The 23,182-nt window shown below is 41.0% G+C and overlaps 1 protein-coding gene across 1 annotated transcript in view; it reads right to left on the bottom strand.

Annotated features, from left to right (window-relative positions):
- Positions 1 to 224: 224 nt before the first annotated feature.
- The window catches only part of LOC124777064, a 46,646-nt gene continuing 23,688 nt past the window's right edge, over positions 225 to 23,182 (bottom strand). The window contains exons 2-3 of the mRNA XM_047252337.1: positions 20,126 to 20,278; positions 225 to 528 (exon numbers count right to left, since the gene is read on the bottom strand). Coding sequence (XP_047108293.1) covers positions 386 to 528; positions 20,126 to 20,278 — 296 coding nt within the window. The 3' untranslated portion in view covers positions 225 to 385. The remainder of the gene's footprint in view (positions 529 to 20,125; positions 20,279 to 23,182) is intronic.

Here is a 23,182-nt window from a genome sequence, read left to right as displayed (position 1 = left end):
AACAGCTTCAGATGCTCATTCTATTACTGTAATTAACAGTAACGAAAAGATACATGTCATCAACTGGTTCTATTAATCACTTGTAAAAATCAGCAGAGTGACTGCCCTTCCCGAACAGATTTTTTTCCTTCTTTTATTGTATGACTTAGAAATGTCCTAGGGTCGATATTGAATATAAAGACGACACTGATGATGATTAATTAAAGGTAATAAATAAATCCACATACAATTAATTCTACTGTTTATTTACCACATGATAAATTTTAAATATATTCTGTGACATGCTGAAATATATCTCAGTTCACCAACCGTATGTTTATCGATATAATAGGTGGCAGGTAACAGAGAAAATGTACTGTCTGCAATTCAGAGGTGAAGTTTAACTTCAGTGGTCATCAGAATCGGATCCATTACAGCCATGTGCAAAGCAGAGGATGGTGGTAGTCTCGACCCGCCCTGGACCATGCTTCACACAGCATCCCGGACTTTTGTCGTCATCGTCGCATAGGCAACACCGCTCTGCGCCACCTGGTACAAAAAAAAAACAAAAAAAAAACATTAGAAAGGGTCATAACATAACCCTTCTGTCAAACAAGACACACCCTTAGACACTTCCTTAAAGAGTGGAGGCGACACCACAGCCAGTGCGAGACCGCTGTATGCCATCTGAAACCAACACAAGAAGTTATGAATTCAGAGAGTGGTGTCCAGAGAGGCGAATGAGCCGCCGCTTCCTCCCGGAAATTAAAAATTCCCCTGCACCTCCCCACCCCCCCACGACAACTTCATATCTACACTGACGGAAAAAATAAAATCGCAGCACCAAGAAAGAGTTGTGCGACATAAAAGAAAGTTGGCAGGCGTGTTTCTACATATGAAAGGTGATATCAATTCAAATTTCACGATAGTCGCATAAGACTAGCTGTAAGTAGGCTGTTTAGGTTTTTATATTTGTAACGCCACGTAGCGCTCTATATGAAAATCACTGACTGTGCTGTGTGCAGTCTGTGGCTGGTCTGCATTGTTCGAATATGCTATTGTAGTGTTGGGCAGTTGACTGTTAACAGCGCGTAGCGTTGCGCAGTTGGAGGTGAGCCGCCAACAGTGGTGGATGTTGGAAGGGAGATGGCACAATTTTGAGAGCGGACGATCTGGACGTGTGTCCATCAGAAAGAGTACATTTGTATTATTGGATATCATGAACTGATACATATATATGATGACTTTTGAACATTATTAAGGTAAATACATTGTTTGTTCTTCATCAAAATCTTTCATTTGCTAACTATGCCTATCAGTAGTTAGTGCCTTCAGTAGTTAGAATCTTTTACTTAGCTGGCAGTAGTGGTGCTCGCTGTATTGCAGTAGTTCGAGTAACGAAGATTTTTGTGAGGTAAGTGATTCATGAAAGGTATAGGTTATTGTTAGTCAGGTCCATTCTTTTGTAGGGATTACCGCTACGGTCGCAGGTTCGAATCCTGCCTCGGGCATGGATGTGTGTGATGTCCGTAGCATAGTTAGGTTTAAGTAGTTCTAAGTTCTAGGGGACTGATGACCTCAGAAGTTGAGTCCCATAGTGCTCAGAGCCATTTGAACCATTTTTTTGTAGGGATTATTGAAAGTCAGATTGCGTTGCACTAAAAATATTGTGTGTCAGTTTAGTGTTGGTCAGAATAGGTAAAGAGAGAAATGTCTGAGTACGTTCAGTTCTGCTCAGCTGTTTGAAAATCAAATAACGTAAGAGATTTATCAGCACAGAAATTCATTAATTTTTCTAATGGGACGTTTGATAGCGCTAGTAGCTACGCTGTGAGAATGGAGATCAGGTTTGATTTAAATACACGCTGTACCAGTCGTGAGAGTTAGTACCTTTGAGGCTGGCCGTGGAGAGTTGATGTCAGTCAAGAATGCCTTTAAGGTGACAAAGACGCCATTGTCAGCACCTCACTGGATTTGAACGAGTCCGTACAATGGGGCTACCAGAAGCTGGGCGTTCCTTCTGCGATATTGCAGGAATACTTGGCAGGAATGTAGCCACGATGCTTAATTGCTGGCGCTGGTGGTCACGAGAATCTACAGTCACAAGATGATCGGGCTCCGACGGCCACGTGGCACTACCGAGATGACAGGTAACAAGTAATAGAAATGATGTGCTGTTAGCAGTTTACAGGTGAAGTTTAACGTGAGATGTCATCAGCATCCATTTCTATTAGTGGTTTGGTTTGGTTTGGTTGTTTGGGGAAGGAGACCAGACAGCGTGGTCATCGGTCTCATCGGATTAGGGAAGGATGGGGCAGGAAGTCGGCCGTGCCCCTTAAGAGGAACCTTCCCGCCATTTGCCTGGAGTGGATTAGGGATATCACGAAAAACCTAAATCAGGATGGCCGGACGCGGGATTGAACCGTCGTCCTCGTCCGGCATTAGTGGAATTAACAGAATTGACAAGAGTCTTCTCATCACCTGGTTCTACCAATTATTTGTAAAAATCTGCAGAATGAATGCCCTTCCCGAACAGTAATGGTTGGACGTGGGAGTTCGTATGACAGCAGGAGCACTCTCGTTTTTATCCCACGCATCCTGACTGCAAATAAGTATGTCAATCTGGTGATTTGACCTGTTGTGTTGCATGGATCTGCATCCAACACTCACATCCGGCACCTATACAACACAATGGATGCACGTTTGCATGTTTGTATTCAACGTTCTGGCGGTTACGCCGGTTGTTAAGGTACTACCATCTGCAGCAGTAATATGAGCAGCATTTGGTACCACAGTGACACAACGAACTATTACAATTCGGTTCCTTCAAGGACAGCTCTGAGCCAGATATCCTGTAGCATGCATTCCACTGACCCGGAACCACCGCCATTTGCGACTTCAGTGGTGTCAAGCGAGAGGTCATATGAGGACAGGGTAGAGGTCTGTTGTATTTTCTGACGGACACTGTTTCTGAGTCGGAGCACTGATGGCCATATGTCGGTTAGAAGGAGACTACTTGTGGGCCTGCAACCAACCTCTCTGCGCGCTAAACGCACTGGACCTACATCTGGATTTATGGTCTGAGCATGAAAGCGGAAGCACTGTGTGGTTATCGCACGGACACTGACTGCAGTTTTGTACGCCAGTCTGGTGATTCGACCTTTTGTGTTGCTATTCATGAACAGCATTTCTATGTGTGTTTTCCAACTGGATAACGCTCGCCCACATACCGCTGTTGTAGCCCAACATGGTCTACAGACTGTTGACATGTCTTGCCTGCTCTATCACCAGGTCTGTCTCCAAGCGAGCACATGTGGGATATCATCGGACGACAACTTCAGCGTCATCCACAAACAGCACTAGCCGTCCTGTATAGATATATACTAAGATGGCATCTCTTCTTTCGGACATGTCAGAAAGAACAGATACCATCTTAGTAACCGAGCGAGGTGGCGCAGTGGTTAGCACACTGGACACGCATTCGGCTGGACGACGGTTCAATCCCGCGTCCGGCCATCCTGATTTAGGGTTTCCGTGATTTCCCTAAATCGCTCCAGACAAATTCCAGGATGATTCCTTTCAAAGGGCACGGCCGACCTCCTTCCCCGTCCTTCCCTAATCCGATGAGACCGATGACCTCGCTGTTTGGTCTCTTCCCCCAAACAATCAATCCAACCATCTTAGTAAATATATAGCCAAGGCTCACCGGCCACTTGACCATCTTCTTCTTCTGTGCGAATGCACAAACAGTGCCCGAACTCTGGGCAATAGGCAACGCGCCGCGAGTAATGAGTATAATGGGCGGGGGCACTACGAATGTAGTGCTGGACAATACGTTGAGAATGTGCGTTTCGCGGGAGGCGTGCCAGAGATAAATCGCTGCAGTCGCGCTATCCTCTGTGTCCTCGGTGGCTCAGATGGATAGAACGTCTGCCATGTAAGCAGGACATCCCGGGTTCGAGTCCCGGTCGGGGCACACATTTTCATCTGTGCCCGTTGACGTATGTCAACGCCTGTAAGCAGCTAAGGGTGTTCATTTCATTGTAATTTCGTCCTGTATAGAGCGGCAAGTGCAACAGGCATGGATCTCCGTCCCATACTGACATCCAGCGCGTATGCAACACGAGTGAAGCACGTTTGCATGTTTGCATTCGACATTCTGGCGGTTACGCCGCTTGTTAACGTACTATAATTTGACATTTGCAATGGCTTATCTCGGGTTGCATAAACCTGTGATCTTGCAATTTAATCACTTACGTATGTTATCCATACAAATGTATTCCTGAAATTTCATTACTCTAGACTAACTATTTTTGGGTGTTTCTATTTATTTCCGTCAGTGAATTTGTATATAAGTTTAAAAGTCAAAATAATATATGAATTTAAATTCTCGTCTTGACTGGTGTTACGTAACAGCTAACAAGCTTGCATTGTTTCGAGAAATTTCAACTGTGCCGGCAGTATGAAATCATATATGGACAAATCTTGATAATTTTGCGTATACTAATACACCGAACAGGATTTAGGTAAATTCAAATGCTGCCGCCTGCTATACACTACGACACTAAGAAGTTTCCACTATTATAATAAATTTCAACTTCATAGATATTTTAATGGTTTTGCCTGTGAACAACTTAATGATGTGTTGGTAAATGTGCCAACACCTTGTAGATAAAGCAGGCCGAAATGCACGCTATCTAACGCAGACGGGCGTGAATTCTGGAACAGGATAAGTAGTGAATGGTAGCAAGAAAAGTACGTAGCTGCTATACTTAACTTTTATATCTTCATTGGTTTACAACGTTCTTGTAGGGACATGCTTTATACGGTAAGTATCAAACTATGTAAGGCTAATGGCGCCTTGCTAGGTCGTAGCCATGGACTTAGCTGAAGGCTATTCTAACTGTCTCTCGGCAAATGAGAGAAAGGCTTCGTAAGTGTAGTCGCTAGCAAAGTCGTCGTACAACTGGGGGCGAGTGCTATATCGTATCTCGAGACCTGCCTTGTGGTGGCGCTCGGTCTGCGATCCCACTGTGGCGACACGCGGGTCCGACATGTACTAAATGGACCGCTGCCGATTTAAGCTACCACCTAGCAAGTGTGGTGTCTGGCGGTGACACCACACTTAAGATGGAAGAGTGATGTGACTATGCAATGTGCAGCGGGTCTTAGTCAATTCGTCGTACGAAAAGAAATGTTAGCGTCGAAATACAGTATCGAAACAACAAACGTTATTTGATTTCTTTTGGTATAAAAGACGGCGTACTGCAGAAAACATAAATGATTGCGAGTCTACTGAAAGAAATGCTAGTGAATCTACAGCTAGGCTACACACATACAACGCAAGCCGCCGTATGGTGCGTGGCGGAGGGTTCAAAAATTGCTCTGAGCAATATGGGACTTAACATCGGAGGTCATCAGTCCCCGTGGCGGAGGGTACCCTGTACCTCAACCAGCCGTTTCCTTTCCCGTTCCACTCGCTGATGCAGTGTGGGAAAAAGGCCGGTCTATATGTATCCGTATGAGGTCTCGTCTCTTGTACCTTACCTTCGTGCTCCGTAAGCGAAACGTAAGTTGGCCGCAGTACGATCGTTCTGTAGCCTGCTTCAGATGTTGGTTCTCTAAATTTACTCAGTAGTGTTCCTCGAAAACAACATCGCCTTCCGTCCAGGAACCCCAACTGAGTTCTCGAAGCATCTCCCTATCACTTGTATGTTGTTCAGACCTACCAGTGAGGAATCTAGCAGCCTGCCTCTGTATTGCTTCGATGTCTTCGTTAATTCCGACCTGGTGTGGATCCCAAACAAGCCGTACTCAAGAGTAGGTCGCACTAGCGTCCAATACGCCGCCTCCTTTACGGATGAACTACACTGTCCTAAAATTCTCCCAATAAATCGAAGTCGATTATTCGTCTTCACCACCACAATCCTCACATTCCATTTCATATCGGTTTGCAACGTCACAGCCATTTATCTAAAAGACTCGACTGTGTCATGTAGAACACTACAAATGCATCCGAGTGCTGCGAGTTGTCTTTCCTATTCATCCGCATAAACTTGAATTTTTCTACATTTAAAGCCCGCTGCCATTCATCATTGCGACTAGAAGTTGTGTCTAAGACATCTTCTTATCATCCTACAGTCACTCATCTTCCATACCTTCATGTACACCACGGGATCATCAAGAGACAGCCATAGACTGGTGCACACCCGGTTCGGCAGATGATTTATGTACATGGTAACAGTTACTGAATGATACGAAAAAAACGTAAATTACTTACAAACTACGGCGTGCACATTTATTCAACATCTAAACGTCACTACAGATATTCGGGTAGTTCGATATGCCTGCCATCATTGGCGATGATGTGGCACAGACGAACAGTGAAGTTCTGTATGACCCGCTGAATTGTCGGAACATCTATGGGTCGATGACCTCTTGAATGGCTGGTTTTATCTCTGTAATGGTTTTGGGATTGTTTACGTACACCTTGTCTTTAATATAGCCCCACAAATAGGAGTCACATGTGTTCAAATCTGGAGAATATGGCGGCCAATCGACGCCCATGTCAGTGGCCTCTGGGGACCCCAGAGCCAGAATGCGGTCCTCAAAGTGCTCCTCCAGGACATTACACACTTTCCTGCTTCGATGTGGTCGAGTTCCGTCTTGCTTGAACGACATCTTGTCGAAATCAGCATCTCTTTGGATAAGAGAGATGAAATCATCTTCCAAATCCTTCACGTACCGTTCGCTAGTCGCAGTGCCATCAAGGAATATCGCACCGATTATTCCGTCACTGGACATTGCACACCACACAGTCACCCGTTGAGGATGAAGAGACTTCTCGATTCCGAAATGCGGATTCCCAGGCCCCCAAATGCTCCAATTTTGGTTATTGACGAAGCCATCCAAATGAAAGTGGCCTTCGTCGCTAAACCAAGCCACACTAATTCCCATCATGCCCCGCAGCCAACCGTGCAGTTAGAACGTCCCAACACAAACCGTTCAGAAGTTATGATGATTTTATTTCATATAGTTCAGTAACTGTCACCCCCTATCTGGGGAATAATCTGAGACATATCGCACTTCCCTGGGGTGAATTGTTTCCTGAATCTCCAGTTACTCTTCCTGCGTCTTCGAACTTAATATTTACTATTTCTGACCCATCCATAAGTCGTCATCCAAAACAAACTGTTTAATTGGAGACTTGGTATCAGCAAAAATGGGAGTATATGTACATTAGGCTGTACTTCGACCGCAACGCGGATGGTGTCTCCTTGCAAACTGTTTGAAATGCATCTAATAATGATATCGAAGAAACAGGGGGCTATTCATTTCTGTATCCTTCACTAAATTTAGAAAAGCTACTGCAAGCACCGGAAAACTACAAACGCACGCCAAATCAGAAAAACATGCGAAAAATCTCGCACACGAAAATTGTAAATTACAGAGATTAAATGCTCAGATTTATGCCCAGATGGTTAACCACAATGAAACTGAAATAGTGTTAAACCTCCAAGCAGTGACTTCCTTAATTCGAAGTGTGTATTTCTTTTTCGGGGAAGAAATGCCCCACACTACAAATATGAACCTCTAACTCTTATTACAGTACCAAAAAGTGATATTAATCTTGAAAAATTGGTTAAATTTCAGTGTGAAAGTTCCACATTTGTCAGAAAATATACTGCTTCAGAATTACTAAATTCTGTTGGTGACGTTTTAAGCAGAGCCAAGATGAAGCAGATCTATAAGATACTTTTCCTTAATGTCAAACGAATCTACAAGTGTTTCCGACCAAAGTGATTTGGCTTTGCTAGTTCGTTATGTTGCGCCATCTCGGTCTTTTGAAGCGACAGAATGGATTTGAGGTCTGGTTTAACAGACGAGTACTAAAGCTGAACCTACATTTAGAGCAGTTGATAATAATCTAAGGAAACGAAAGCTTCTGTGCGGTAAATTAGTAACATGCTCTTTCTATGGTGCTGCTAATTTTAGTGATTCTGTCAGTCAGGTCCACGCTCGATTATCAGAGAAAAGGTGGCACAAGTTGCCATACATTCACTGCAGAGGACACGTTTTGTCAGTTGCTGCTAACAACTGTAGGAATAAACATCCTGTATCAAAACATGCATAAAATATTGTTCAGGACATTATTCTATAAAGTTTTCCATACTTCTCCTACATGAGAAAATGTGTTGCATCAAAATCAGTGTTCTTTAGGACAACCTGTTTTAAAAATACCTGAAGCTGTTCACATCCACTGGTTGAGTACCTATAGCACATTTCAAGTTATGTTCCCGTGCTATAAGCCGATCATCATGACATGTGAACACACGAGTATATGCAAGGGCGATATGGATTCAGCAAATCTGGCAGTTGTTATAAATGATGCGTTACAATTTTGTTGTACGTTTAGTGATTTTGGATGGTAGATTAACCGCCGTTTCAAACTTAATAAAGTATTGCAAAGAAAAAAATTCACAACTCCTAGCACTTGCTTCTAGAACCTGGAACATTTAAGACACATTCACTGGATGAAAATGAAGCACTAAATAAAACTGCAAAACCCTACAGAGAAAAGTAGCCGTATTCATCACGGTATACAAGCATACACTCAAGAGCGTTAGAAACATTCAATACACATCCCTTCATGTAAGAGAATCTAAGTCCCAAATATGTAAAACTAAAAACAAATAATAGTTCTTTCTATGTTAAGTTTGCACAAAAAAGGCGAGAATATCTGGTTGAAAACGGAAATGCCACAACAGTTCAAGAAAAAAATCAGTTAAATGTTAGTACATAAACTATGTTTGTACTAATTCTACTAACCACCTAACATATGAAGTACGTTTTAGCCAAGATATTATAAACAAAGCTCTAAAAGACAGCCGCAAAGAGATTACGAAAAAAGCTATGTCAACTCAGACAGTCAAATCTTACATCCTACAGCAAAATATGCATTACAAATTGTTCAGGATATTATTTTACAAAGTTTATCATGCTTCTCCTAAACGAGAATATGTGTTGCATCAAAATCGCTATTCTTTAGGACAGCTCTCACAAATTTTTGCCAGGAGTAGGAGTCAGAGTTCTCACAGATTTTTGCCAAGAGTGGTAAATTTCACAAACATTCACTTCAATAACAGCGAACTTACTTTTCTAAACAAAAGCCTTAATGTAATGTATAGCAATAACTTAATCATAATAACAACAAGGACATCATCTGTTCAGTAAAAATAACAGCTAATATGACCAGACTAAATAAAAATGAAAAAAGTAATGAGCACATGCTATTAATTCAATAGAGAAACACATAAACTAAAATCCAATAAAAGAAGTTGAAGAGGAGAATTTGTTGCTTAAAAACATCAACAGGGAACTCTATGAGGGTGGCACATTGGTAGTGAAGGCCACTGAACGTACTAGATGAGTGATTATGAACAAATCTGAATATGTAAGTAAGACACTTCATTTCCTTTAGAATTCTCATACACAGAAAATCACACAAGATCCCACACAGATTAACATTAACTTAAAGAAGCAGCTGAATAAGACATTTTTCTTATCACTTAGTGAGAAAATTCGTAGATTAGTAATAATGAATCCAGGAGCTCCAAAGTTGTGGGCCCTACCAAAAATCCATAAGGCTAATGTCCTCATCAGACCCACTGCGAATTCTATTACCTATACAGGCTGCAAAGTTATGAAAAATCTGCATTCAATTTTACAAAATAAATACAAATTGCAAATCTGCTTTTCAGTGAAAATTAGTTACCAAACAATCAAGGCATCAAAGTACTTCAGATTCCAGTCAATGGTAAGTTTATTTTCCTAGACATAGTAGAATATCAGACTATACCCACAGCTGTAATAGTTGTACTAACAGAATGACTTGATCTGTTCTCTCCCACAACTCATTCAAATACAACAGCAAAATGTATAAACATGATGTAGGCGTAGCAATTGATAGTCCAACTCAATGGGATCATTGCAGAAAGTTTCATTAATCACCTTGAAAAAAACTTCTGAACAATAAGAACAATATCACTCAGAAAATTGTACACTGCTGCAGATATCTAAATGAGATATGCATGGCATATAATGGAACAAAGAGGAAATAGGTTGTTAAGTAGATTCAATAACTCACACAATAACATTCGTTTCACCATAGAGCATAAGAAAGATAATAAAATAACTTTTTAGACGTGATAATAACCAATATAAACTAGACCCTGAACATAAATGTACACAGAAAACCAACAAACAAGGACAATGTTATCGATAAATCCTCCACATATCCCAACTCATATAAACAAGCTGCTTCCAAATCCTTCATAAATGGAGCACATAAATTCCCACTGAGCGCTACTGATTACAAGCTTCATGATATGCGGTACACATCATACCACATAAGCAGCGTAAAGGCACAACAAAGAAACTTTATTATTGTATAGGCAGCAGCAGGTTGGATAATAAAGTTTCTCTGTTGTGCCTTTACGCTGCTTATGGGGTATTATGTGTAAGGCATTTTATGAAGCTCGGTTTACTGGTTAATTAAGTGGTCTTCACCACTAAATTATTTTAAAAATTTGTTTGGTTTCTTTTTTGTTAGCGTATATTATGTGCACGATTACTCCTGAGTAACTATGGTTTTTCTGTTGAACATGGTAGTTCTTATTTATTTGATTGTAAAGAAATGGCGAATAGTCGTTTCTGGTCCGGTTTCAGTAATTTCCACTTATTATTACTGCTAATATATTTACATTCTTGCCATGCTGTCCACGTAACCTCCTCCTTTTTTGGCTCCTTAATCTCCATCCTCCTCCCCCTGCCCGTTTCCCAGCCCTCTATTCTCACCCCGCTCCCCCCTGCCTTACAGTCCCACTCCTACTCTACATCCACATGGTTATGATCATGTTACATCTTCCTCATGAGGGCAAGTACATTTTTGGTGCCTTGAGAAAAGACAACTTTGTGGTTTAATGTTTGTCTTTATGTGAGGCATATTATGAACAAGTTTTTTATCTGCGCATAATTTGTAAAGTTTTGTGTGGTAAAGTTTTTATGCTTGTAAGTAGGCAGAAATCATGAAGATTTTTAACCTCATGTTGTGTTGTTTTCTTTTAATACTAATGTTCTTGTTCATATTTAATGATTTTTAAGTGCCAACACGGCATACAACTTCATAATACACGTCGTGGGTGGTGTTCTTGTGTTTTACTGTTCAGTATTTTCAAATAGTTCACTGTTTTTGGTAAAGGATTGAAAAATAATAATTTTATTGTTGACTTGTACAATTTCACATTTAATGATTTTTATGTGCCAACATAGAATACAACTTTGTAATACGCACCGAATGTGGCGCTGCTGTGTATTGCTGGTCAGTCAATTTAAGTATTTGACTCTTTTTGGTAAAGATTTTAAAAGGTATTAATTTTATTGTGAACTGGTACAGTTATTGTATAAATTGTTGTATTCTTGATGGTTGGAGAACATTTTAATAAATAAAAAAGTTTCCTATATCCAGATAGGGCGCCTCCTTCCCAAGGTTTCCTTACGACAGTGGAAGGAGTAAACTGCCATTAAATGTTCATTGCACATTTTTGACGTCTTCGGAAATGCCATTTTCGGCTTTGTAATGTAGGATTATTTGAAAATTAGTATCGAACTGACGATAGTCATCGAATGAATAAAAAAATTGCATCTTGGACTGGTTTTTTGTTCTACTGATTGACAGAAGTTGCTGACCCAAGCTACTCCAGCACGCTGGAAGTTCGTAAAAACCCAAGTATATGACTATAGCGTACTTAGGAGTCGTTTGAGAGAACATAGCAAAGCAGTTTAAAAACACAGATATCAGCCTAAGTGTCACTACCAACAACAACCTCAGAAAGTATCTAGTTGATGACATCTCACAATCAACAGAGAAACTGAGCAAATCAGGAATTTATAAAGCTACATGCAGTCATTAAAAACAAATACTATAGGACCAAATAGGCAGAAATTTTATAACCCATTTTGACTGTATCAGAATTTAGAAAGCCAACAAGTCAGCTATAGCAAAACAGATTGAACAGGACACAGATTTGCAATAGGCAACGGTTCTAAGGTACTGCACACCTGAGAAACGAGCTTGAAAATCGAAATCTTGGAGCAAATACAAATACTCAGCCCTTGGAGCAAATAGAAATATTCATTCACAGTGAAAACTGGATAAACGAGATCCTAAATGAAGTGCAACAGTTTGAGCACTTACGTTTCTTCAACAGTTCCAAGTCAGTGCTCTTAAAACAGAAAATACACAAAAATTAATATTATACATTAAAGTAGGTCACAGAAATACTTCTGTATTTCTTTAAAATAAATTTATCCTGTCGTTTTAATATAAAATTGTCAGAGTCCCTCATTTTGTGATATGTAACTTCGACCAACATCAGTGATGTGACAGGAAGGTGTGCACAAGACACTGCAAGTGACTAACAGCACCAGGATCGAAATAACCTGCACTGTGATAGCCACATTTTCTCCTACCAGTTGAGTTGTTTATTGTATTGTGTTTCAGATTATGATGAAGTTTGTGAACAATGGATAACAAGTTAATAGTGAAGTGGAGGTACCCAAACACATCACAAGAAGGCAATCACTCGACTAGAACAAAGTGAGTGATTATTTGAAAACTTTTATTTGACCAGAAAACCACCACAGGAAGAAACGTAGCTAACCTCTCTTTCTCCCCAGGATCAGCAGAACACATACCAAGACTTTACAAATAATTTTGCTATCCATGTTCACCTTTATTAAACGTTTTTTCTCTGGTAGCATGACCTGATGATGAAGTCTAATCTAAAAGTATGTTGCTGATTAAATAATTAAATAGTCAACACAGTTTGTGACTGGTAACGGTATTTGTAATACCTTTTCATAAAATAATGTACAATGTGAACAATAATAAAACCAACAAAGAACAGAGATGGATTTCTAGACCTTTTTCTTACATTGCCAGTCAGCAATGTGTCCCTGCAGTTTCTCAGTTTTATTAAAGTTCACCCTGTATAGAGAAGAGCTTCATAGAGAAAAATAGTTCTGACAATTTTTCCTGCTTTTGCATCTCCTCTGCATAAGATACTCTGCACACTTGTCCAACTGTCAATAGTTTAATTTATTGTGCTATTCACAGTACTGCCATGCCAAAAAAAATACCTGGCAGAAAAAGTCATTAAATCTCGAAATGCAGGTTACATATATTATGTATTTTAGAATTCAAAACGCTAACTTGGTTGTAGTATTATGGCAGTGTTTTGTAATTGTTAATTATAAATGTGTTGTGAAATTGTGCCACTTCTCCTTTGCTACAGCTCTTGTGACTAACAATTATCACAGGACGTTTCTCTACTTTGTGAGAAGATTTGCGGTTTCACTGCTCGCTTCTTCTGTTACTGGTCAGACTCCAGAGAAGCATCGCAGACATCCTGGCAGCGTCGCCATTTGTCATGCCTCAATTATTATGTCAGACAGCTATTAAGCTCATAGTGCCCCACTGAACTTCAGATGGCGCTAAAAGCGTGTGAGGTGGCAGCAGCGGCTACAGTATATTGTAGTGCAGAATTAGTTTCTCATGACTGGTTATTTTATGCCAAAATATTTATTGAACGAAGTGTAGCTCGAAAGCCACTCATTTGTAGCCGATCTCTATCTCAGTTAGATTGGATATTTTCCACCTTGTTGAGGGAGATAAGTGATGTTATTACATGAAGTCATTATTTGAATTTGAAGGTGGGGAAACTACACACTAAGGTAACTGTGCCTCTACATTATTGTAATAGCAGATTTGATGGTGAAAGTAAGCACTCAGGAAAGAGTGACTTTGCAGTATTGTGTTCGGCTTCTTTTGCGACTTCAGTGTGGGCGTTGATGTATTTTAGTTAATGTCTGTAAATCTCTATACAGATAACAAGACAGTGTTATATGTATATAGACATGTAATTAGGAGAACGAATAGTTAGAACCAATCTATGTTAGTTGGAGATTTGGACGTGTGGTCTCTGATTTAGTACGTTTTCCTATAAAACACTAAATGACAAAGGAAGAGGACAGGCTAACTGTCTCTCCTGTCATACACAATATCCTGAGTCTTATTTGCCTCATATTTAATTTTTAAAAGATATTTTAAAAGTATAGCTCAGTTTTATAGCAAACGAATAATTTTTAAGTATCTTAAAGTGGTAAAAACAAGTGACAGATTAGATAAAGAAAAATCTCCAATGTTGCACAAAGTAAACATAATTCAAATATTATTCGCAACTAAAGAGGAATCTTAGTTCAGATCTGTTAATTTCCAAAGAGAGAAATTACTTCATATTTCTTAAGTTAAAAAGGAGACAACTTATCTCCAGGATTTTATTTAAATAGAAAGATGGTTAATTCTTGAAAGAAAGACACCTTACTTATTTCTGAGAGTTTGAGAATTTTGAAACGAATTAACACGTTGGTATTGAAGTCATGCAACGATATTGTTGTAGCATAGTTGCTACACACAGCTAAAAACTGAAGGAAGTTGTCATTACCTCATGAACTTGAAGACGACGTCAGCCATCTTAAGTAGTCCAAAACATTAGGTTCACCGCATTCATACCTCCACGGATCACCACGGTGATACTTCCTCGTGATGTCACTCTGACGTACCCTTGCCCATTTTCTGTGCGTGATGGGTGCTTTGATTGAGTGGAGACGTGGTTGTTTCATCAAAAATGCCAGCTTGCGTTGTTTACCGATGTACTAATCGATCCCAGCGTAATCTCAAGTTTAAAGGGATCACATTTCATTCGTAAGTAGCGCCGTTCAAGCAATATTTTCTTTCGCATATATGAATTGTGGTTGCACTGTTTATTTTTATTGTAATTATCTCATTTGACTTCAGATTTGCCTTTCTTTACTCAGTGTCCATTCTTTCTCTTCTTTGCTGTGCTTTTCAATGCTTTCCAAATCACAAATGCTCCAACGTCCGAGCCACACTGTATCAACGGTCTCGTTCCGGCTTACCACACGGCTATGTAATCACTGTGATTGTTGAGGCAGTATCTCATTCCCGAAATTCCCCCTGCCAATAATTATTATTCATTGTTCACATGTCCTCTCCATTGCTTACTTTCTGAAGAACTCTTTGGTTGAAAATTTATGTGCACACTACTTCGTCGTGCTTGCCTGCTGCTCGGCGTGTGAGTAGCAATCCATCCGTTTCACTGTATAGTTTTTCCGTCACGAAGTTTGTTGTAAGTTATCCACTGTGCTACAACAGGAACAATGATGGACATAATTACAATATCAGAAGAAAAAATTATATTGATTATGCTACATTAAGGTTGTCTGTACCTCAAACATGAGTTCGCACTGCTGCAACCAAAAATTTTGATCTTTTACCCATTCACATTAAATGCCTCACACGCAGCAAAGTAAAATTTGAAAATAAACTGAAAACGTTTCTCTTTGACAGCTCCTCCTGTTCCGCAGAAGACTCTATTCTTGTAACGTTTAAATGTTGGTCACTAGGGATTACTGACTAACATCTGTGTATCTTTAATTAAAAAACAAAAAAAAACCTAATAAATGATCAGCATGGAAGCTTACTTACAAAAAGAAATTGGTTTTAATATAAAATGACTCGTTCCACATCATAAAGATTTATAGAGCAAATTATAGGTGGAACATGAAACTATGCAACTAGCTACTGGTTCACCACAAAGCATGGTATAAACTTCTGCACTCTGAAAACTTCAAAATGAAATTCAAAAGTAAATGAAGGAAATTAACAAAGAAGACGTGTATTCCAACTGTGATATGTTTGGTGACTCCTGAAAAACTGACAGAGTTACTGGCGAGAAATATTCTTGGAAAAGAAGCAAATAGGCTACTACTGGAAAGGTATGACTTCACGTTACACAGGTTAGGCTATCATTTCTAAAGAAATAACTTACATCCAAGTTAAAGCAAAATATCCCGTTTACGGGGGTATAATCGATTGAGGCCATTACGGGGGTATAATCGATTGAGGCCATTCCCTTAATCTCGTTTATAGTATTGCACAATGCTGCAACATGTTTAAAAAGTTGTATCCTCTTTTTACCCAATAAACTGCTATTACTGATCACACACTGAATGAAGCAACATAGGTTAAAATCTCAAAGTGGGAAGATATGTAAATTACAATGAACTAATGCACTGACAGCCTAATAAAACAAGAACTCTATTCTGCTTAGAGACACGTCTCTATGCACCTCTGTATCTTTGACATTTCAATAATAGTTCACTTTGTTGCCATGCGGAAGAGACGATTGCATCCCTTGCGTCTTCCCTCACTGCTCTCATTTATGGGCTAGCAAAGAACAAGTAGATAAGTTTTTTGTAAACACGAACATGAAAAATGTTATGCATACGAGTTCAAAGCTGAAAATGTAACGAAGAAGAAGCAGCACGAGTAAACAAACAAGCATTCGTTTCGGAGTTCCAGCTTCATTTGCTATCGATGAAAATACAGTAAAAGTGGAATTAAATTGATTCCGAAAGCACGCTTTTCAGATTATTTTCTTCTCTTCTTGGTTACTCGAAATATACCAACAAAAAACAAGTTACAGTAACGAGGCCAAATGTGTCGTATTACTTGAGCAAATACGCGTTTAAAAATAGAAAAACGTTCCAAATTGTCTTCCTGGCATAATGTTATTCATGTAAGAATTGTAATTTTGAGTATTTGAAACAGTTGTTGCGTGCACACGACAGTAATAATGAACAAGAAGCAATCGTTAACAGCAACCTGCTAATATTTTGGGCTATTTAAGACGGCGGCATAAACCCCCCCTCCCCCTCCCTAGCTTAAAAACAGTGTAGAGCGTAAGCCTATAACACTATCCCCCTTTTTTTTTACCTCCACGGTTGCTACCTACAGAATTTATCCCTAATCAACAACGTTAACTGAACAAGAGAGTAAATTATATCTCTGAAGGTGCGATGTAAAATAAATACAATTTAAAAGGGCAGACAAGCACACTACAGTTGGCTGGTTCTATGTACTTTGGTGGTGGTTTTGATCCGAAAAGTTATTTATACAGTATTATCGAGCACGACGGCTCGTATTTTTTTTTTTTTTTTTTTTTTTTTTTTTGTAAAAGAGTTGAACATTTCAGTTACGCCGTTGCTAAGCGAGCTGCGTAGCGGTGTAGGGGCTCGAAGACTTTATTTTGTTGCTGTTGAGTGGTAAGGTCGAGTATCTGACGTTCTGTCCAACGCATGCTATAGTGCATAAGCATTTTCTATTGAAGCTGACATCGTCTTTGGTGGAGTTTTCGTACGAACCTCGTAGTTTTCTTTTGATAGTCAGATGCGTTATTAACATCATTATTATCAGATTCCAACAGGTACCACTAGCCCATCAAACCACAAATAGTACCTGTGGCAATACTGCAACGCACATTTTCTTAGTGGTACAGTGTATGGGCTGTACCGAGAGAATTTCAACATCCGAGTAAACGTGTGGTCGGACAGACGATGTTGCCAATGCAGATGTTTAAGCCCGCTGGCTATATTAGGCGTAGTCTTGCCTGTGAATTCGAGTGACGTACTTCCACGATAGACCTAACACAGAAGATTCTTGTGTTGTTCTTCTTGAGTACAACTGAGCGAAAGTAAGGTGTTGTTGATTTCTGCTGTGCGCGGTTACTCTCCTCATACGTGTCACTGTACATCTTTAGTGTCTATTGGCTCTGTGCTTTCTACGTAGATGGTCGTGTCTGTAGGATTGCGCAGTCCACAGACCAGGTCATCATCCCTGGTTTCCGGACCATATGGCGTACGACAGTCAGGTTTGTATCCCAACCTCGTCTGGGGCTGCTCTAGAAAGGTCTTCTGCCTACTTTCCCATTGGCTCGACTAGAATTGTCTTCAGTGATGAGTCCTACTTGGAAGTGAGGTCCGGTGATCGGTGAAGACGTGTCTGGAGACATATCGGTCGGCTGTGGGATACCAACCTGATTGTCGCCTACCATAGTCCCGACAACCGGGAGTGACAGCCTGGGGTGCCATTTCGATCCATAGGAGGACCCCTTTCATTGTTATCCGTGGCACACTTCTAGCACAGCGATATGTCGACGATATTCTACTTCTCGTTTTATTGCCCTTCATGCCAATCCGTCATGGGCTTACATTTCAGCAACCTAAACTCCACCCGCACCCGACGAGAGATTTTGCTGCTTGTCTTCTCGTCAAATCCTACCTTGGCCATCAAGTTCCCCACGTGTCTCCCGTACTGGAAACATTTGGTGCATTACGTGCAGGGTCGTCTGTCAATCAATGCCAAGCCGAATAACTGCTTGCTTAAGAGCCAAAGATGGACCAACGCGCTATTGGTTTGCTCAGTTTGTGAAGCTCTTTCTATTGAATAAATCATTCAGTTTTTCTGAAATTATATTAATTAGTTTGCACATTCATGTACGAGGGTCACACCAAAAGAAATGCACACTATTTTTTTTAAATATCCATCTTTTATTCTACATGTTTGAAAGTTTTACGGTGTGTAGATACATCCTTTAGGGACAATATTTTCATTTCTCCACATAATTTCCATCCCTCTCAACAGCCTTACACCATCTTGGAACCAGCGCCTGTATACCCGCACGGTAAAATTCTGGACCAACCTGTTGGAGCCACTGTTTGGCAGCGTGCACAAGGGAGTCATCATCTTCAAACCTTGTTCCACGAAGAGAGTCTTTCAGTTTCCGAAAGAGATGATAGTCACATGGAGCCAGGTCAGGACTGTAAGGCGGGTGTTTCAGTGTTGTCTATCCGAGTTTTGTGATCGCTTCCTTGGTTTTTTGACTGACATGCGGCCGTGCAGTGTCGTGCAACAGAAAAACATCCTGCTTTTGCCGATGTGGTCGAACACGACTCAATCGAGTTTGAAGTTTCTTCAGTATCGTCACATATGCATCAGAATTTGTGGTGGTTCCACTTGGCATGATGTCCACAAGCAAGAGTCCTTCGGAATCTAAAAGCACCGTAGCCATAACTTTTCCAGCAGAAGGTGTGGTTCTGAATTTCTTTTTTTTCTTGGGTGAATTTGCATGATGCCACTCCATTCATTGCCTCTTCGTCTCTGGTGAAAAATGATGGAACCGTGTTTCGTCACCTGTCACAATTCTTCCAAGAAATTCATCTCCACCACTCTCGTACTGCTCCAAAAGTTCGCTGCATACCGTTTTTCTCGTTTCTTTGTGAGCCACTATCAACATCCTGGGAATCCACCTTACACAAACCTTTTTCAACACCAACACTTTCAGTATTCTGCAAACACTTTCTTCCCTTATCCCAACGTAGCATGACAGTTAGTTCACTGTGATGTGTCTGTCAGCAGTCACCAATTCGTTAACTCTCTGCACATTGTCTGGAGTGTGTGCAGTACGAGGCCTGCCGCTGTGAGGACAATCCTCAACACTGCCGTGCCCGCTTTCATCACGTAACCTGCTTGCCCACTGACTAACTGTACTGCGATCGACAGCAGCATCTCTATACACCTTTTTCAATCTCTTGTGGATGTTTCCCACTGTCTCGTCTTCACAGCACACGATTTCTATGACAGCACGTTGCTTCTGACGAACGTCAAGTGTAGCAGCCATCTTGAAGACATGTTGTGACGTCGCCACTCACGGGAACAGGTTGAACTAACTTTGAAAACAAGCTGGAAGGATGTATCTACACACTGTAAAACTTTCACACATGCAGAATGAAAACTGTATTTTTACAAAAGTAGTGTGCATTTCTTTTGGAGTGACCCTCGTACATTATATCCACCGATTTCCCTGACACTCGGATATTCCTTCGTGGTGCGTCTTTTTTGTGCTCTTAAAAGGGTAGGAGTGAGGCGTGTACACAATTTCTAACTTTACTACTTACCTCACTGTGCTACACCTTCAACATTAATATTGTCGCATTTAAAGGGTTCATTTCGACAGAATTTAAATTTTGAAATTCAGTGAATAATTGTATGAAATACTGAAAATCAACCTCTTTTAACCCATGCAAGCCAGTAAACAGGCACCTTGCTACTGTGACAGTGTGGCTGTGTTCTCCGTTTAGTGAAACAGATTGGTGGGAATCTCACCTTCGAAGTTATTCTTGACGCAGCTGTCCGCCTCCTCTCCTGGACACGTCATCAGCAGATCCTCAGGATCACTGAATGGGTCTGCGCAGCGAGAATCCTTTGTGGAATCGCAAACGTAGCACTTGATGGCTTCAGCGACTTCATTTGAAACATCTGAAAAATGTGTGAGCTGTTGGTTTAACATTTCAAGCCAAAAATAAATTCATGCTCAAATAGTAAGCGTTGGAGACCATGCATAAATCCTCCACAGCTACACTCCGCTGGGGCGTAATGGAAGTGGTTAGTCGCTGAATTCTTCTGATCTACTGTTTAATATCGAACATGTTTGTATAACCATGATGAAACAATAAGAGTGAACGACAAAGAACACAGTGGTAGCATTAAAATGACTACATGGCAGCGTTACAGACTTTCACACATGATAAAAGGCTGTCAGTGCTAATAGTCCTGAATGCATTGCTATCCTCCTTATAAGTGATCAAGGATTACTGGAACTGTTGAACAGAATAAAACGTCTAATAGGTACAGAATATGGATTGAGACCGAACCGTGGAAAGGCGAAAGTATTGAAGGGTCGACCACGAAGTAAAGAAATCCCACTACCTTGGAAGCAGAGTGACATTTGTTGGCTGGATCAAGGACGAAATAAAATGCGACGAGCTCAAGCAAAACGTGGGTTCACTGAAAATGGAGGGTATACGTTTGGAGCACAGCACTGAATCAAATTGTGGCGAAGATTAATCAGAAAGGATGGCCTCTGTGTTCACCTGCAATGGCAGATCGTTTCCTCAAGACATTCTTTGGCTTCAAAAACAGGCTTTCTATCCGAGATGGTGTTCTTCTCCTGCCAACTGAATTAGAACGACGTATGACTATATTTCCTCCAGCTTTCCGCCCCAGAGTACTCGCACTCCTGCGTGTTGCTCATTGAGGCATCTCCTGTATCAAACTGCTGGCATACATATTAGCTGGTTGTCAACAAGGACATCGGTGCCAAGGTATGTCCTTGCAAAGAGCCTTCTCAGCAACAAACGGCACCGTGCGCGGTGTTTCCTCCTCTGGCCACCATCAGGGATTCTGGGAACGTATCTATGTCGACTTTCCAAGTTCTTTTCTGAATAATAAGTGACTCATAGTGGTGCATACCTAGTCTAATCTCCTGTTTGTGACACACTTATGTTGAACGACAACAGCGAACATGATCAAAGAGCCTTCCAAAGGCCGTATCTTGGTCAACCGCCTCCAGTTTGCATCACCCCAGTTTTCACAACTGCATGAGCTGCATAGTATCTAATAACTTCTTTCGGCACCATTCCATCCCCATTCCAACAGAGAGGTGGAACGCATGGTGCATAGTACTTTGAAAGAGAAAATGTGTGCAATAATGAATTCTACACCATACAAACACGCACCTATGTTGCTTTTAGCCATCTACAGGACCACATCGATAGCAAGCGAAGAGCCCAGCCGAGTAGCTTCATGGGAGGCAGCCTTGGACTTTCCTCACTCCGCTGTCACCGTGAGACCACCATCAGACACAGGCTACAGCCTGCCGACGGTATCAGGGAGGCGCGCCAGTGGGGATGCTATCATTCAGTGAGCACAAGGCCGCCAGCTGTAAGAAGTCACTGCCATGGCACAACATTCGAGAAGACACCAGAACCAACTATGCCAATGGTCATCTGAGGCAGGCCCAACCATACTGTACAGTCTGTGATACCGGCCACATCTGCAGCAGCTGCACCCCAGGCTGTGTAAGCACTGGTGACCCCCCCCCCCCCCCCGACCAGTGCGGTGTGGATTTAGGCCCAGCACCCCCCCCCCCCCCCCCGTCTGTTTCAGAACCAGCGGCGGCTGACCAAGCTTCGACAAGCTGTCTGAGGGTGTCGAGGTCCACTCGCAGAACATAGGAGATCCAGTACCACGACCCCTACGTTGGAAGCAGAGACGCCACTAACCGTGCCTATTCGCCCCTAAGTGCCGTCTCAGGTGTTGGGGAGGAGAGGTACAAGGGAGGGAGGAGCGTAGTACGAGAGCGATAGGGAATTCTTGCAGCTGAAGGAGGCCGACGATCACTCATTGTCCCACCTCGGATGGAGCAATTAATGTCATTGCATTGCTCGTTATATTACGAGCACCTCATCCTTATTATTGTTCGAAATTCTACAGCTGATGCAATTTTTTCTAATTTACATGACCATATCTCCTGATTTACAGTACGTGCATAAGCTGAGAAAAAGGCACCGTGATCAATCCCTGTTGTAGTAATGACATCACATACAATTTTTACTCTACTGCAACAGAGGCTGCTAGAAACTAGTACGTTCATAACTAGGAGGGTTGACTGTGGTGCAGGACGGACATCCCACACTTTCAACTCTGAAGAGGACGTCATTCGTCACACAGAAGAGAAACAGATGCCGTGCACTCGAAGCATTTCTCATGAAAAGGGTTCATGTACAAGACGCAGGTTAGAGGCTTCTCGTCTCCGCTGTTAGGGTACTGTGAAGCGGGAGGCTTGTAAGCGATCCAATCATCAAACTTATTTTACTGTTCTAACGGTACATTTTTGGAAATAGTATCCTTATGAAAACCTTATCTTCTACGCCCCGTCTACGATCCCTTGAAGTCTGCAGTAAGAACTGTGATACAATAGTAATGAATTTATTTATTTATTTATTTATTTATTTATTTATTTATTTATTTTTTGCGGAAATACATCCAGGTACGTTTCACCACAGTTGTGGCATTCTCTGACAGTTTTCTTCTTTTATTTTTCTCAAATACATACACAGATTATGTTTAGGTTAGGATATGTCTTACATCGGATTATGTTGTTATTTAAATTTATTTACTGTTTTTTTTCTGCGAATGTCAAATCAGCACAAAACAGTAAACAAACGAACGTCGAAAGCGCATCAGAAACGTAAATTTGTTTAGTGATACATGTGTAAAAGCCACAGCAACATAGTAAGATGAAGTATTCAGAAATGAGCAGGAGAAAACGTTAGTAAACACTGTCAAAATACGAAACACAATCCATGAATAACAAACAAC

Source organism: Schistocerca piceifrons, chromosome 2 (assembly GCF_021461385.2).
Source record: "Schistocerca piceifrons isolate TAMUIC-IGC-003096 chromosome 2, iqSchPice1.1, whole genome shotgun sequence".
Lineage (NCBI taxonomy): Eukaryota > Metazoa > Arthropoda > Insecta > Orthoptera > Acrididae > Schistocerca > Schistocerca piceifrons.
This window is presented reverse-complemented; position numbering and strand designations above follow the sequence as displayed.